Source organism: Trichinella spiralis, assembly GCF_000181795.1.
Source record: "Trichinella spiralis strain ISS 195 chromosome Unknown Scfld4, whole genome shotgun sequence".
Taxonomy (NCBI): domain Eukaryota; kingdom Metazoa; phylum Nematoda; class Enoplea; order Trichinellida; family Trichinellidae; genus Trichinella; species Trichinella spiralis.
Window position 1 is genome coordinate 10,153,686 of NW_003526943.1, and position 13,256 is coordinate 10,166,941.

The 13,256-nt window shown below is 32.8% G+C and overlaps 3 protein-coding genes across 3 annotated transcripts; 2 read left to right on the forward strand and 1 right to left on the reverse strand.

Annotated features, from left to right (window-relative positions):
- The first annotated feature begins 463 nt into the window (after positions 1-463).
- On the forward strand, positions 464-2,227 carry Tsp_06273 (putative SH3 domain protein). Its single transcript, XM_003378273.1, has 9 exons — positions 464-526; positions 567-676; positions 726-847; positions 933-1,031; positions 1,421-1,520; positions 1,584-1,631; positions 1,817-1,885; positions 1,964-2,046; positions 2,136-2,227. Exons 1-9 carry the CDS (start codon positions 464-466, stop codon positions 2,225-2,227), a joined length of 786 nt encoding a protein of 261 aa, XP_003378321.1.
- A 796-nt stretch (positions 2,228-3,023) lies between these two features.
- On the forward strand, positions 3,024-7,929 carry Tsp_06272 (conserved hypothetical protein). Its single transcript, XM_003378274.1, has 4 exons — positions 3,024-3,183; positions 3,970-4,078; positions 4,164-4,250; positions 7,799-7,929. The coding sequence occupies exons 1-4, from the start codon at positions 3,157-3,159 to the stop codon at positions 7,927-7,929; spliced, it is 354 nt and encodes a 117-aa protein (XP_003378322.1). The 5' UTR covers positions 3,024-3,156.
- A 746-nt stretch (positions 7,930-8,675) lies between these two features.
- On the reverse strand, positions 8,676-10,783 carry Tsp_06271 (ribosomal protein L11). The gene is made up of 5 exons (XM_003378275.1): positions 10,206-10,783; positions 10,017-10,051; positions 9,895-9,957; positions 8,909-9,546; positions 8,676-8,780 (listed from the first exon to the last, which is right to left on the reverse strand). The coding sequence occupies exons 1-5, from the start codon at positions 10,781-10,783 to the stop codon at positions 8,676-8,678; spliced, it is 1,419 nt and encodes a 472-aa protein (XP_003378323.1).
- Positions 10,784-13,256: the final 2,473 nt, after the last annotated feature.

The following is a 13,256-nucleotide window of genomic DNA, read 5'->3' on the forward strand; positions in this document are numbered from 1 at the left end:
CCAAGAGGATGTTCATTTTTGTGCAATATACTACGTGGTATAAAAAATGATTTGAGAAGAAAAAAGAGAAATTTTCATCAACTTACAACATGAAATGTATTGGAAATAAATTCATTTTATCTTCATCGCTCCATCCATCAGAGTTGATGATGACGATGATTGTTCTTCTCGTCTGCTAAACTCTTTTTTGAATTATAATTTCATTTTGTACTTATTTCACTCTTTTTTTCTTCTTTTAATGATAATCCAATGATATTTCTTGAATCGTATGCAGGGCATTTTTTTTCCTCTTGGACAACGGCAAACTTTTCTGCTTTCTCTAGCAACACAAATTGGAAGAAAAATTTAAATAATAATTCGTAATTAATTTTCATTGAAAAATGATCAACTGGTATTTAATTATCATAATAATTCTCGATTTGATTGATTGTTGGGAAAAAAATGTGAAATATTAAGGATAATAATGGGGGAAATAATTTCTCCATTTGACAGCTGTGCAGCTGACAAAGAGAAGGAAAAATTTGCAGTGAATTTATTGAATTTGATCTAATTGGAGATGTTTGCAGATTTTTGAAGGTGAACCGAAAACATTCATAACATCTCCACCGTCGAAACCGCCTCACTCGTGCACTCGACGAAGCTTTGATTGTTGCACTGGGACCTTTTCACCGAAAAGGTAATCCACCCAGTGTTGTCATTTATGTAAATTTATTTTATTTATTTAGCATTTTGAAAACATCTGAAAATGCAGATACAAAAATTCCTGCAGATCAAACAAATGATGATGTACTGCCGCATGACGGCGTGAGGGTATCATCATCTTCAGTTTCTTCCTCTGTTTCCAACGGTAAGCAAAAAGTGAACTAAGAGCAATATTATTTTAACAATTAATAATTTTCATTATCGCTCGTATGAATTTTCACTTTCTTTAGGAGAAGAGAATATTGATGAATCGAGAACAGGCTCGATTGGAGAATTTCTTGATCAACTTGAAAATGTTAGCTCCTTTGCCAACAGCAGGGGCTCTGCTAGTGAGTGGAGAAGTTTTAATAATTTAATTGAAATATCTGTAAAAATTAATAATTTCATTCAAACGCAACTTTTGCAACGTTCATTATGCATGCATGATAAATGGAATCTTTTTCTACACTGATTGCAATGCATTGTTGTAATTTTTGTTCGTTATAAAATGAATAAATCCAATTCAGCAATGATATATATATAATTTAATTTCATTACAAAAAGGCTTACAATGAATCTTGATTAACTTATTTTCAGTAAATGTTGTGTATGATTTTCATATTTGAAATTTTGTCATTCTTTGAAATAGCATGAACGAACAATGAATCAATCAGTCAATCAAATGTCCAACGTTGAAAAATTGACTATAATGAAATAATTTTTCTCTTATATATTCAAGAAATGAAACTTTTTCGTGCACAAATGGACATTCTGAATTATGGTCTAATTTTATACACAATTGTAGGTCGTACTTGCGTCAAATATCCACGCCCGTACACGTAAGTTGACTATGATGAAGTGATGAATTATTTTTTTTCTTTATTTTTAAAAGCATTTTTTAGATCATCAAAACGACGATTATTTCTCAATCCAAAATTGACCATACCCAAGTATATAGATTTTTCATCTGCGTACACATGTAGTTTTTTTTGTTATTTTTTATTTATGACAAATTTGATTTTATTCAAAAGTACAGAAATTATTTCAAACGTGTTAATTCAAGCAAGTAGTTACTTTGTCGTTCATTGATGATACGGTTATGATATGTGTGTGTGTGTATGTTTTCAATTCTTAGCAAAACCCCTCCTAATCGACCTCATTCACCTGTTTCAAGAGCAGTTTCTTCTTCCGGCTTACAAGCAAGGTATATTAATAAATTGCTTGCGCGCTTATACATATGAAGAATGATTTGAATTTTTCTTCTCCATTTTTTTTCTTTCAGCAATCGTGTTCGTACATTGTACGAATGTGTGGCAGATTGTCGTTGTCAGTTGAGCTTCATGCCTGGCCAGATTCTGACAAACGGTTTGATTTTGACAGCATATTTTTTTGTGAAAAATCATATCAATGTGAAATTTTAATATTGTTTGTTAATTTTGTTTTTTCATATAAAGTAAGCAAATCCAAAGAACCGGGATGGCTTGTTGGTACGTTGAATGGCAAACCCGGTTTGGTTCCTGAAAATTTCGTCGAACCGTTGCCTTAGATCGATGATGATGGAGGAGACAATGTTCGTGTTTCTATGAAGCAGTTCAAAGTGTGAAAATGGAAATAATTTGCTCGAAAATGATGTTTTTTTTGTAATATTCTTCGCATGTTATAAAAATTATATGTCTGTTCTTCGTTGGCGTAACGTTGGAAACAACGTCACCGCATTTTTCACCTCACCAACTTGATTGTCAATTAAAATTAAAAAAAAATCTTTTTTTTCTTTCAGAAATTTCACAATTCACTTATGCGCTTTAAAAGTATTCGCAGTGCGTCATAAAATTTTTAAATTCATTGATATGCGTTCCAGTTATTTTCAAAATTAAGAAGCTTCACGTCACATTTCAACGATATAATAATTAAATCCAGTTTTATTTGAAAAAGAAAAAGCATTAACATTTTTTCAACTTGTTCAAGAGTAAAATTAATTTCAGTTCCAAAACTCAACCGTAAAAATCGGTTCACAAAATTGCTCATAAAGTTGCACATTGATTGTAATTAACCATTTTCAACGTCAACTCGTTTTATATTGATAATAAAAACTCGTCACAGTGATATTTTGCAGTCGAATTGTATTCGTTTTTCTCATTGTCAATCCAAAAGACTAAAATATACAACTGTCCAGTGTACCACTGCACACGATTGTGATTTGTCAAAGAAGAAAAGCAGTGAAAAAAAAGTAAAGTTCTAAAAAAATGATCAAGTACTGTAATTTAATTTTATAGTACTTGAACATCAGCAAATTCTTACTATATTTTAGGCATTGATCTAACTAAGTCAGTGCCCTGAGTGGTGCTTGGTTTGCTTTGCCCATGCCCTGATTGGGTTGCCTGTGCCATCATTGTTCGTGACAGATGGAGCTGTAAGGCAGTGTTATTTACTTTAAGAATTTTCTGCTGTTCATCTTCACTTGCCACCCGGATCATCATGAGCCGAACTCTGCCCGATGATAAGGTGATCACTTTTGTTTCTGTTGTTCCATTTTTAATACTCTTCGAGCAATTTCTTTATACATCTGTCAGTGTATGAACACCAATGTGTGTTTGAATTTATTTCACTTTTGTTTGGTTATTTTTAAAATCACATTTCCTCACTGAATAGTCGTCTGTCAGTGATCGAGTAGTATTTAAGAAAAAAAAAGGAAATTTTTTTTCAATTTCACTTTATTCAGCTCAGTATGGAAGGCACATGTCTGTCTCTGCTGAGCACACTGAAATCTTATTTTTTTCTAAATCAGATTATCCCAATATATTATATGAAAAAGTACTGCTGCTTTTGAGTGAACGACATCGTGCTTGAAGATGTCACCCGGCTAGTAGTAGCTTCCGTCTGTGGATAGGATTTTTCAAATGCTAATCAAACGCAATTTGAATTTTATCGTTTAAATTTACCGGTTATCTGTTACTTTGACTAGAAACAGCTGTTTCCAGTGGCCTGACCGTATGGCTTGATTGGTCGTACGTCAGCGGTTTTTGTCAACTCAACTTTGCTGTTTGCATGTTTAATTGACAGTCAGTCTTCTTTTGAGAAGGGTATTTTCTTAAATTGCCTTAATTTTGGTTGTTATCGTTGTTGTTGTTGTTGTTGTTTGGAATAGAATTTGCCTGAAATGGTAGTTTGATTTTAATACCTGCATATCTTTGAATCATTTGACAGCTGTGCGAAATGATGGACCAAGTTTTCTGGTGTAATTTTTGAATATTATTATTATTATTTGAAGCAGTATTTTTTTTGTTACAGATCAATCTCCGGCTTATTCTTGTTTGCGGAAAGACTTGTGATTTTTTGTTCGATTCATCTTTTTCTGCTTCCGATGTTGCCCAGTATGTTTTTGACCATTGGCCCGATGGTATGGTTTAAAATTTTTTTCATTGTTATCAATTTGGATAATAATTCCATCTGATTTATTCTCCACGTGAAAGGGTAAATTTCAGATTGGGAAGAGGAACGTGTACAGTCGGCATCGTTGCTGAAGTTAATTTACCACGGTCGATTTCTCCATGGAAACGTCACTTTGAGAGGTGAGTTCTAATAGTTCGAGCAGCTTTTTTTTGGTTTCTAATTTTGTTGTCCAGAAAAATCAAAAAATGGTCATCTATGATTGTTATTAGTGATATTTTATTTGAAAGAAAAAAAATGTTTTTTTTCATAAATGCAATTCTTCTTCGCTTTGTATATTGGTTTTTCAATGGTTTTCAAAATGCACAAGTAGTGGTATATTAAAATTGTTTTCCATTTTTTTTCGTTGCCTCACTTCCTCTTTTTCCTGTGAGAGCTTCAAGTATTTTTGAATAATAATAATAATAATAATGGCGTCTCATTTGAGAAGAGGAGGCGGTTGTAAATTTGGTGTGCGCTTGCACACACACACACACAGACGCACTTGCTTGCGGGTTTTAAGTTGTCGTCATATATTTTGCATGTTGTTAGTTACTTTTTTATGCTTTCGATCGATTTTCATCTTTCAACTAAAAGACGACGGGTGTCGGGTTTTTCGTTTAAATTTTTCTCATTGTACAACTAACTGATCGATCAGTTTTTGGATTCGGTTAATATAATTAATTATGATTATTATTATTATTACATAAAAAAAAGAAAATTCCAATTTTTACAGCTTCAGGATGGGATAAATTGAGGTGTTGTTGTTGTTGTTCAGTTTTATCGAATCAAGTTTGTCGATTTATCATGATTTAATGTTTTTCGTTTCAACGATCAAGTTACACAGCAGTTGAGATGATTAATCTATATATGTATGCTTATGATGTGTATATTTTCCACTATATATATTGTCGAACAATTATTATATTGTTTTTTCATCAGTTGGTTTCAAACGTGTAATGTCACTTTCAAGTCGCTGAACAACTGCTACTAGTTGTTCAGCTTTGACAAGAATATATATTATTTTTATTTTGTTATTAAAAAAATTTTCTCATTTTTGTTTTTGTTGTTGTTTTCTTTAAAATTTTCATATCTGTTCCATTGTGGTAAGAAACCGTAGGAAAATCAATCAAGCTAATGTTGTTCGTTGTTTCAAGTTGATTTGGAATATTTTTTTCTTGATGAAATTTCAATTTAATATTTTCTAGATATTAATTTTTTTTCAAAAAGCATAGGAAATTATTGAGGTTGTTCGGTCATTGACGATATGATGATGAACTCTGTTTGCCCCCTGAATGTGAATCGAAAAGAAATTATAAACCTTAGAGGATGTTTTTATATTATTATTATTCTGTTGTTGCTTCTGCTTTTCTGCCCGTGTGAATGCTACTGTGAGGGATGTATTGTTGACCTTGAAGCGTTCAGGTCACCAGCAACGTACCACATGTGGGATGCAGACGGAAAGCAAGCAAAAGCAGCTGTGCTTCTCTTATCACTTGGCCCGTTGTTCGTCTTGCAAACAAAAGGACCTGAACCATCCGACCGTGACCAATCATCATTGCCACCATCTTGGTCGCAACAAGCAAAGCAACCAAGCTGCTGCGGCTGATGTTTTATGTTCTCGTGGTCGGGCGTTGTTACTTTCTTTTTTTTCTTCTATATGCTTCATCCCCAGATTGCTTGTGAAAAGCATCCTTGGGTATGAACAGCTCCAATGATTATGATTATTCAACTTTATTTTATTATTTCATCGAGCTTTCGTTAATCAGTTTAAGTTTCAGTAATCAATCAGTTGATAAATCTGACATCTACATTGGATTATTATTATTTATTATTATTCTTATTCTTAGTTCTTCAAGAATCCCAAGTTTTCAAAATCAGTCGTAGTACACTTGTATTTCACTAATAGTAATAGTAGTAATAAATAAAATAGAAATACAAAAAACAAAAAATATGGAATAAATTTTAATAAGTTGAATAAAATATGGCATTTTGCTCATTGAATAGAGTTTGGTTGGTTGGCTAGTTAGTTAGTTAGTGAGTAGTTCAATTGGGCAGTCGTAAAAATTGATCGTTATAATATTGGCTGGCTAGTTAATAGCTTGTCATGGCTGTTCGACGCGTCATGATGTTTTAGATTTAGCTCCACTGCTATCATAAACTCTACTGTTGTTGTTGTTGTTGTTGTTGCTTGTGATGCTTCTGGATACTAGTTGCTAGCTCGGTTAGCTTTTCTCATTTCCGTTTTTGCTGAGACAATATGAAATAAATATAATAAATACACGCTGACAAACGTTGTTCCAATTTTATTTCATTCACTCGGTCATTCAAAGCATCCGCTTGGCCTGATGCCTAGTTTTTCTGTTTGCTGTATATGTAGTTTGATTTATTCTCACCACCAGCCTGAACTGAACATTCGGGCCAACAAAGCATGCTGTTCTGTCATCAGACAATCCACCATAACTTCAGACAGCAACAATAAAAGCTTTCATCTGTTCTCTTTTTTCTTTTGAAATTTCACGTCGTTTTATTATAATTCCTCTTCACGAGATCAACGTTGTGTTTTTTGTTCATTTTTGTAACTTATACTTTCATTCTTGTTCTTATACCTCTTACTAATTAATCTCTGTTTGTTTTTTCTTTTTCAATCAAAATATAATCTTTAAAATAAATTATTAAAAATCCAATTCGGAATTGAAATTGATGGAGAAAAGAACCAATCAATGGGTTATTATTGTTAATATTTGAATGAAAACAGTTTACGCGCTAATGTTTTTCTTCTTATTCAACAATAGCTAATAGTATGAAGTATTTAGCTGTTCATAATCATGGGCAGTTGGGTTAATGATGAAAATTTTTATTGATATATATATATATGTATCTTCTTCATATTCTTCTTTTGTGTTTAAATGTCAAATTAAATTGGAATATTTGTCAATTTTTTTTTCAAAAAGTGAATTTCAATATAAGAATACTGTGATAATAATAGCATTTGTTTTTTGAATAGGTAATCATCGAGTATAAAACTTGCAATCTACCAATATTGCCGTCGTTGTTGTTCTGCATGGTTAATTTTTATTCAAAAAAATTACAAACTTTTTAAAACGTCTGCTGTAAAACATTATTATTATTGTTATTATTCTGTTGCTGCTTCTAAAACATCACCACCTCCTTACCCACTTACGGTATTACGGTAAATTTGAATAGAAAAAAATAAATAAGGTACTTTCTCAAGTAGAATAATGTTGAATTGATTTTTATCAAAAGCAATTTAATTTGTTTTTTCTTATTTTAAGAATGTCAATAAAATAAACAGTTGAAATGAAAAAATGCATTTGCACTTCTCTTGGGTCAGAAAGGAAGTTCGTGTGTTAAATTTTTTTTTGAATGAATTACTGATCAATCAATCGTACGAAGATAGGAAAAAAAATAATTAAAATTTTTTTGGCAGTTATCATTGTTATACTGCTCTTGCTTTTGAAAGAAGCTTCTCTGAGTGTTTTTTAAAAATTTCAAAGCACAACTGCTAACACTTTTCGAGTGGGCTATTTTTTTGTTTTAAATGTTCTGCATTGACGTCATGCATTCAAAAAGATCTAATCCAATTTTGATTTTTCCTTCCTCTAAAAAACGAAGGAAAGCAGAAGGAAAGATTTTTAAATCATTTATTTGTTTTTTTCTTTTGGTTTAGCACTTAGTCTTCCAATTGGTAAGACGACCGTGATGCATTTGGTGGCCAGAAAGACTTTGCCGGAACCGAATTCGCAAGGTATAATAATGAAAACAGTGCCCCTTATGAATTTGCAGCTTTCAGTTTTGTGAAATATCTATCTATCTATTTATCTATTTTTGCATTGCAGATAACCTGAAAAAGTCCAAATCAAGGCTCTGTTGCCACTGTTGTTCGGTCATGTGATGATGAAGAGTTTTTCGTTTTTTTTATTTTTCTTCTACTCCTTCTCCTGCTTCTTCATTTGTTTTGTTGAAGAGGAGAAGAGGAAAAACGGTTAGCAAAAAATATAAGAAACAAAAATCCCGTGATCCATTTTCCTTCTGTCCATCCCGCGTGTCTCTGCATACCCAGTTATAGTTGCGGGTCGGCTTCACTTGCCGGCACGTTGGTACATGCATTCTTTTTTTTGTACATGAATACTGTACAGAGTACTGTACAGACGACGACGATGACAACGACGGTTCATGCCAAAACTGTTTACAATAAAACGTGTGCATTTTCATCGTGGCGATTATTTGAAGAATTCTATTTTCTTTAAAACAAATTTTACTTTAGTTTGATATTGACTTCACGTCAGTTGAGCACGCTATAAAGCAACAAGAGGATGACTATTTTCTCTACCTTTTTTTCTCTCTCATTTCCATAAAAAATTCTTTCTCGTCTAGTAATGTAAGCTGTGACATGCTGTTTTAACCAAAAAAACATACGAACGCCTTATATACTTGTCAAATAGTAATAATTACTTTTATTAATGAAAAATGAACGAGAACAACAAAAGAGAACAAATTGAATTAAACAAAAATGATAATGAAAAGCAGCAACGTATCGAAATGAATTAATAATTCTCCTCGATTCTGTAAAAAAGTGATCGTTTGCTGGCAGCAATTTTCTCTCGCAAACCTTTCAAAAAATTCTGCTCGGCATGCTTGACAAACGTAGCCTGAAAACCCCAGAAACGGACCACGCCTGTGACGCGCAGCCAGTCACCCATTTTGGCTTTGATCATTTCACCGTCCTAAATTTTAAATCAAAAAAAATTTAAATTTATAAAATCAAATTTATATTCACATATATATATACAATTGGATAGTAGGTCGCTGGGAGGATGCCTGTTTGGTCGCGCAGATCGAACTGATAGCCGCCGAATTTGTTCAACAATGGTTCCGATTCCAGTACAGCATAGATGTCGAACAGAAGGCCAAGATGGTGATTTTGATAGCGATGCCATTCGAACACGTCGCGTATTGTCGCATTCAACGTCAACTGACGGGCCGAGGAACGGGCGGTGGCGCAATGGATTCCGCCGCTAACGTTCGCTGGACGTGAACGCTTTTCGGCCGGCGCCCAACATCCGCCGGACATCCCCGGACCAACGGAACAGAACTGTTCCATCGTGAGTTGACCAGCCGGCAGCTGACCACGACCACCGGTGCCACACTGGCGACCCATGCTTGCAAATTCTGCAAGCTTTGCTTGCTTGCTTGAATAAAAGAAAGAAAAACAGAAATATCTGAGCTGTGAAGGATCCAAAATACAAAAAAAACAGTACTCGTGCGCAAGTTGCAAAGCCGACGCATCTTGTGCAACGTTGGCTTGTTTGGTGTGGAACGACAATTCCGGATGTTGTGGAATGTTATCACTCAACGGACGCATGGGACCGTTTGAATAGCACCTAGGCCATGTGGTTGTAGTTGGCTTTTTCGGCACTTCAATTTCGGGAAATTTTCTGACCGGGAAAAATTTCGAATTTTGACTCGAGTGCAAATTTTCACAATTTGTTCCTTTTCCTCAAGAAGCGAAAAAACAGAACACTACAACAACTAATCTGCTTATTGTGAGTGAAAATAAAGTGAACATGCTGTCAATAGTTCACATTTTACCACTGTCAAATTGAAAATAGTTGTGCAACTTAATTTAAATTTCGTACTGTATCTATGAAACATGCGACCCTACGACGAGGGTAATTTAATCAACTGTTTGGAAATGGTAATAAATAGTAAGAAGGGAATTGCTGATTATTGGAAAAAAGAAATGTTTTACATCAATCTACTTACTATCCTCAACACGCCGAATGTTTTGTTGGCTACGCATTTTGAAAATTCTCGTTAGCATACTACCTGAGAAAGGAAAGAAAAAAGTAATGAAGAAATAATATTCACAAAACAAAAAATCTCACCGTTGTCCATTTCAATATTTGAAAAAAAACGGTAACTTCAAAATGAAAATAATAATAAATGAAAATACAACGCAAATGGAAAAGTAAAATAACACAGAAACAATGTATCACTACTGAGATCACACTACAAAGATATGCAAATTCACTGCAGATAAAAATTATGCAACTTTTATTCAAGTGGTGCGTAACATTTTCGCTTGGCGTTTGCTTTGCAATTCTTCCATTTCTTTGATCACTAATTCTTCCCGTTTTTTCAAAAATTCATGGTATTCCACTGGATCAATATCTCTGACAACTTTAATTTTACAACTCTGGGCATAATACATAACTGTCTGGCACATCTGGCGTAAAGGCACGCCCAAGTAGACTGGTTCTTGTTGTTTCACTTTTGCAATTTCATAAACATGCTTCAAAGTGACCATGCCGGCTGTATCGGATTTACCGAATCCACCTTTGGTAATGCCAGCCGCTTGTTTCAACAGCCAAGGAATGGGCGGGGCACAAAGTTCAATTTCATAAGTTCGGTCCGGCTTGATGTGCACTCGGGTTGGAATTGGAACGCCTTCTACGATATGTTCCGTCTTTTTGTTGAAATCTTTGGCAAACTGAGCGGCATTCAGGCCGCGTTCTCCAAGCTGCGGTCCCAGTGGAGGAGCAGCAGAAGCCATTCCTGCGGGTATGGTGGTCTTCAACAACGCACCATGGACCACTTTGGGGCGTTCTTTTTTTTTCATCAACTTGCGAACAGCACTAGCCGCTCGACTCATCTCTAAATCAAAAAGCTACCTCAGCAATCTTCATTCACTGACATATTCACTTATTTCTAAGCATGCATTCGAAAAATGCACCCGTCTGACTCTTTTTTCAAAAATAAAACGAAAATGACATTCCAAATTCATTTAATAAACACGACTAAGATGCATTCATTCAAACAACAAATTTTTGTCAATAATAATAAGACAATTATAATGTCAAACTTGTGATTCCTTTTTTACGTTTCAAAAAATTAATATCTAACAATTCATTCAAATGCATAAACAGTTTTAAAATTGACAGCATTTTCAAGGTTTGTTTCTCTACTGAAGTTATTAGCTTTACAAATTAACTATTCTACATGAATAAGCAAACCTGCTTTTTCTGTTTCTTTAAAACAATTTTATGGCATAACCCTATGAATTAAATATTTTGAAGAAGCATTTTGTCACTATATTGGCAGTTACAGTAAGTAAGTATGCTCAAGACTTATTTTGAAACTTGCAGTGGAGATGCATTTTTCAATAGAGAATATAAATTAAGCATTGATTTTACTTTAAATTAATTTAAAATTGTTTATTAAAACTTTTAAGAATAAACTATTATTGAAATTTTTATTAATGATGCATCTGATAAAATGAATCTATAATTACATATTATAAACTTCCTTGAACAACTTATTTTGCGTTTTAAATAGCTACAGAAGAGAAAATAGAATAAAAATGCATTTAAATTAAGTATTTTAAAGATGAAACGCAAGAGTTACGAAAGGTCTTTATCGTACATTCTACTGAAATATTTCATTCTTGTGTCTATGTAATAAGCATTGTATTATTAGAACACTTTCAAATAGCTTTTTCTCATTTTAATTTTTTGCATTACTGGTTCTATTCGTATATTTTGAAAGTTCTAATTTTATTCGTGTAAGCAAGTGAAATGAAAAATATTGAATGCTATGGTCAGTTTATAATGCGTATTGTTTATATATTTTATGCTGTTTTCCATAAAACTTTCCATGCAAACACGAGTGATAAATGCCACATTTAATGCCATAGCGAATGCACATACAAAAAATAATTGGAAAAATTGAGATGAATTAATAGAAACTATAATAATCTGGGTTAGGAACTGAGTTGGATTGTTTTGTGGTTAACAATGAAGAAGTTGCTACATGTTACTGTCTTTTGTGGATTGTTTTAAAATAAATTTCAATAAATAATGCAATAATAGCATAAAGATGGGATAGTACTTTAAAAAGATGTTCTCATAGCGAGACAATGGTCTATGCGAAGCATTTTTGCACTGCTGAAAGTATGCATTAAATTTTAAATTGAATCTTTGCGCTTCATACTAAGCGCATAATGAAACATGAATGAATTATGTATATCATGAAATAAAAGCGCTGTGAAATAATCATTAGATTTTATTAAAGCATAAGTAATATTGTTAGAGTGATAATGCCACAATAAAACTCTTTTCATATGAGAGGAAATAGTGTCGAATTGTTGTTCTTCCTTTTCATTCTCGTTCATAGTGAATGGTTCAACTGTTATGCATTGATTTTAAATATGCTATTACTATTTTTTTAAATAACATATTACTTTTATTGAGTAAGATCAAAATTTTTCTAACAATATTTTTATTTCCAATACCATGAAGCAATGCATCAAACAGTGTTTTAATAGAAACAGTTCATTTGCATAATTTTACTAAGCGAAGAATCAGTTTATTATATTTATATCATAACAGCAATAATGCTGCAATATTGTTAAAGGAAAAAGAATAACTAAATAGAATGCATTGATAAATTTCAATTATATTTAGAAACTGTTTGATAGTTTTCTTAAAAATTAAATATATAGAATAATTTTTAGAAAGTGAAATGAAACAGGAACAAAATTTACCAAAAATAATAAATAAGAAAAATATCTGTCAACTGCATGTTTACACAAAGGCCATTTTCTTATAAAAAAAATTACTTGCTCCTATTAATCAATTAAGAGGAAAGTTTTTTGATATTATTTTTCAATTTCAATCTGAATCTGTGTAGATGAGCCCGACATGAAAAATGCTGATAAGTAACTGGTCCAAATTAGCAGAATGTAGGTGAACAATTCAGGACAAAGGAGAACGGTCTACACTATTCTTTAACTTCAATATGCAGCCAATAATTGTCTTCTCTCTTTGAGCAATTTTCATCACTGTTCACATTCAGCATCATCTAATTTTTCCAAATCCTCAACTTATCAAATCAAATCTCAATAATCAGAATACGGACAGTCAGCATGCAGTTCAAATGGCCAAAGTTTGTTTTCCTCTGCTTGAATTTAGTAAGTGATGCTTTTTCTTTTTAAAGCATGCATGCATGTATATCACATTGCATATATGCTAATTTTTTAATAATGAAAATGCGTGGATAGTTTTCTACAAATTTTTCTCTAAAATTTGGGAAAAGAAATATGTCAAAATCTGGCAATCTGTACGCAT

Excerpts from the sequence above, each read along its gene's own strand:
- Tsp_06273 (XM_003378273.1), top strand. The coding sequence starts at position 464 with ATGGGGGAAATAATTTCTCCATTTGACAGCTGTGCAGCTGACAAAGAG. Across the intron at positions 527-566 it reads AAGAGAAGGAAAAATTTGCA|ATTTTTGAAGGTGAACCGAA; the intron begins GTGAATTTATTG and ends AGATGTTTGCAG. Across the intron at positions 2,047-2,135 it reads TGGCCAGATTCTGACAAACG|TAAGCAAATCCAAAGAACCG; the intron begins GTTTGATTTTGA and ends TTTCATATAAAG.
- Tsp_06272 (XM_003378274.1), top strand. The coding sequence starts at position 3,157 with ATGAGCCGAACTCTGCCCGATGATAAG. Across the intron at positions 3,184-3,969 it reads GAACTCTGCCCGATGATAAG|ATCAATCTCCGGCTTATTCT; the intron begins GTGATCACTTTT and ends TTTTTGTTACAG. Across the intron at positions 4,251-7,798 it reads TGGAAACGTCACTTTGAGAG|CACTTAGTCTTCCAATTGGT; the intron begins GTGAGTTCTAAT and ends CTTTTGGTTTAG.
- Tsp_06271 (XM_003378275.1), bottom strand. The coding sequence starts at position 10,783 with ATGAGTCGAGCGGCTAGTGCTGTTCGCAAGTTGATGAAAAAAAAAGAA. Across the intron at positions 10,052-10,205 it reads AGCAAACGCCAAGCGAAAAT|TTACCGTTTTTTTTCAAATA; the intron begins GTTACGCACCAC and ends TTCATTTTGAAG. Across the intron at positions 9,958-10,016 it reads AAATATTGAAATGGACAACG|GTAGTATGCTAACGAGAATT; the intron begins GTGAGATTTTTT and ends TTCCTTTCTCAG.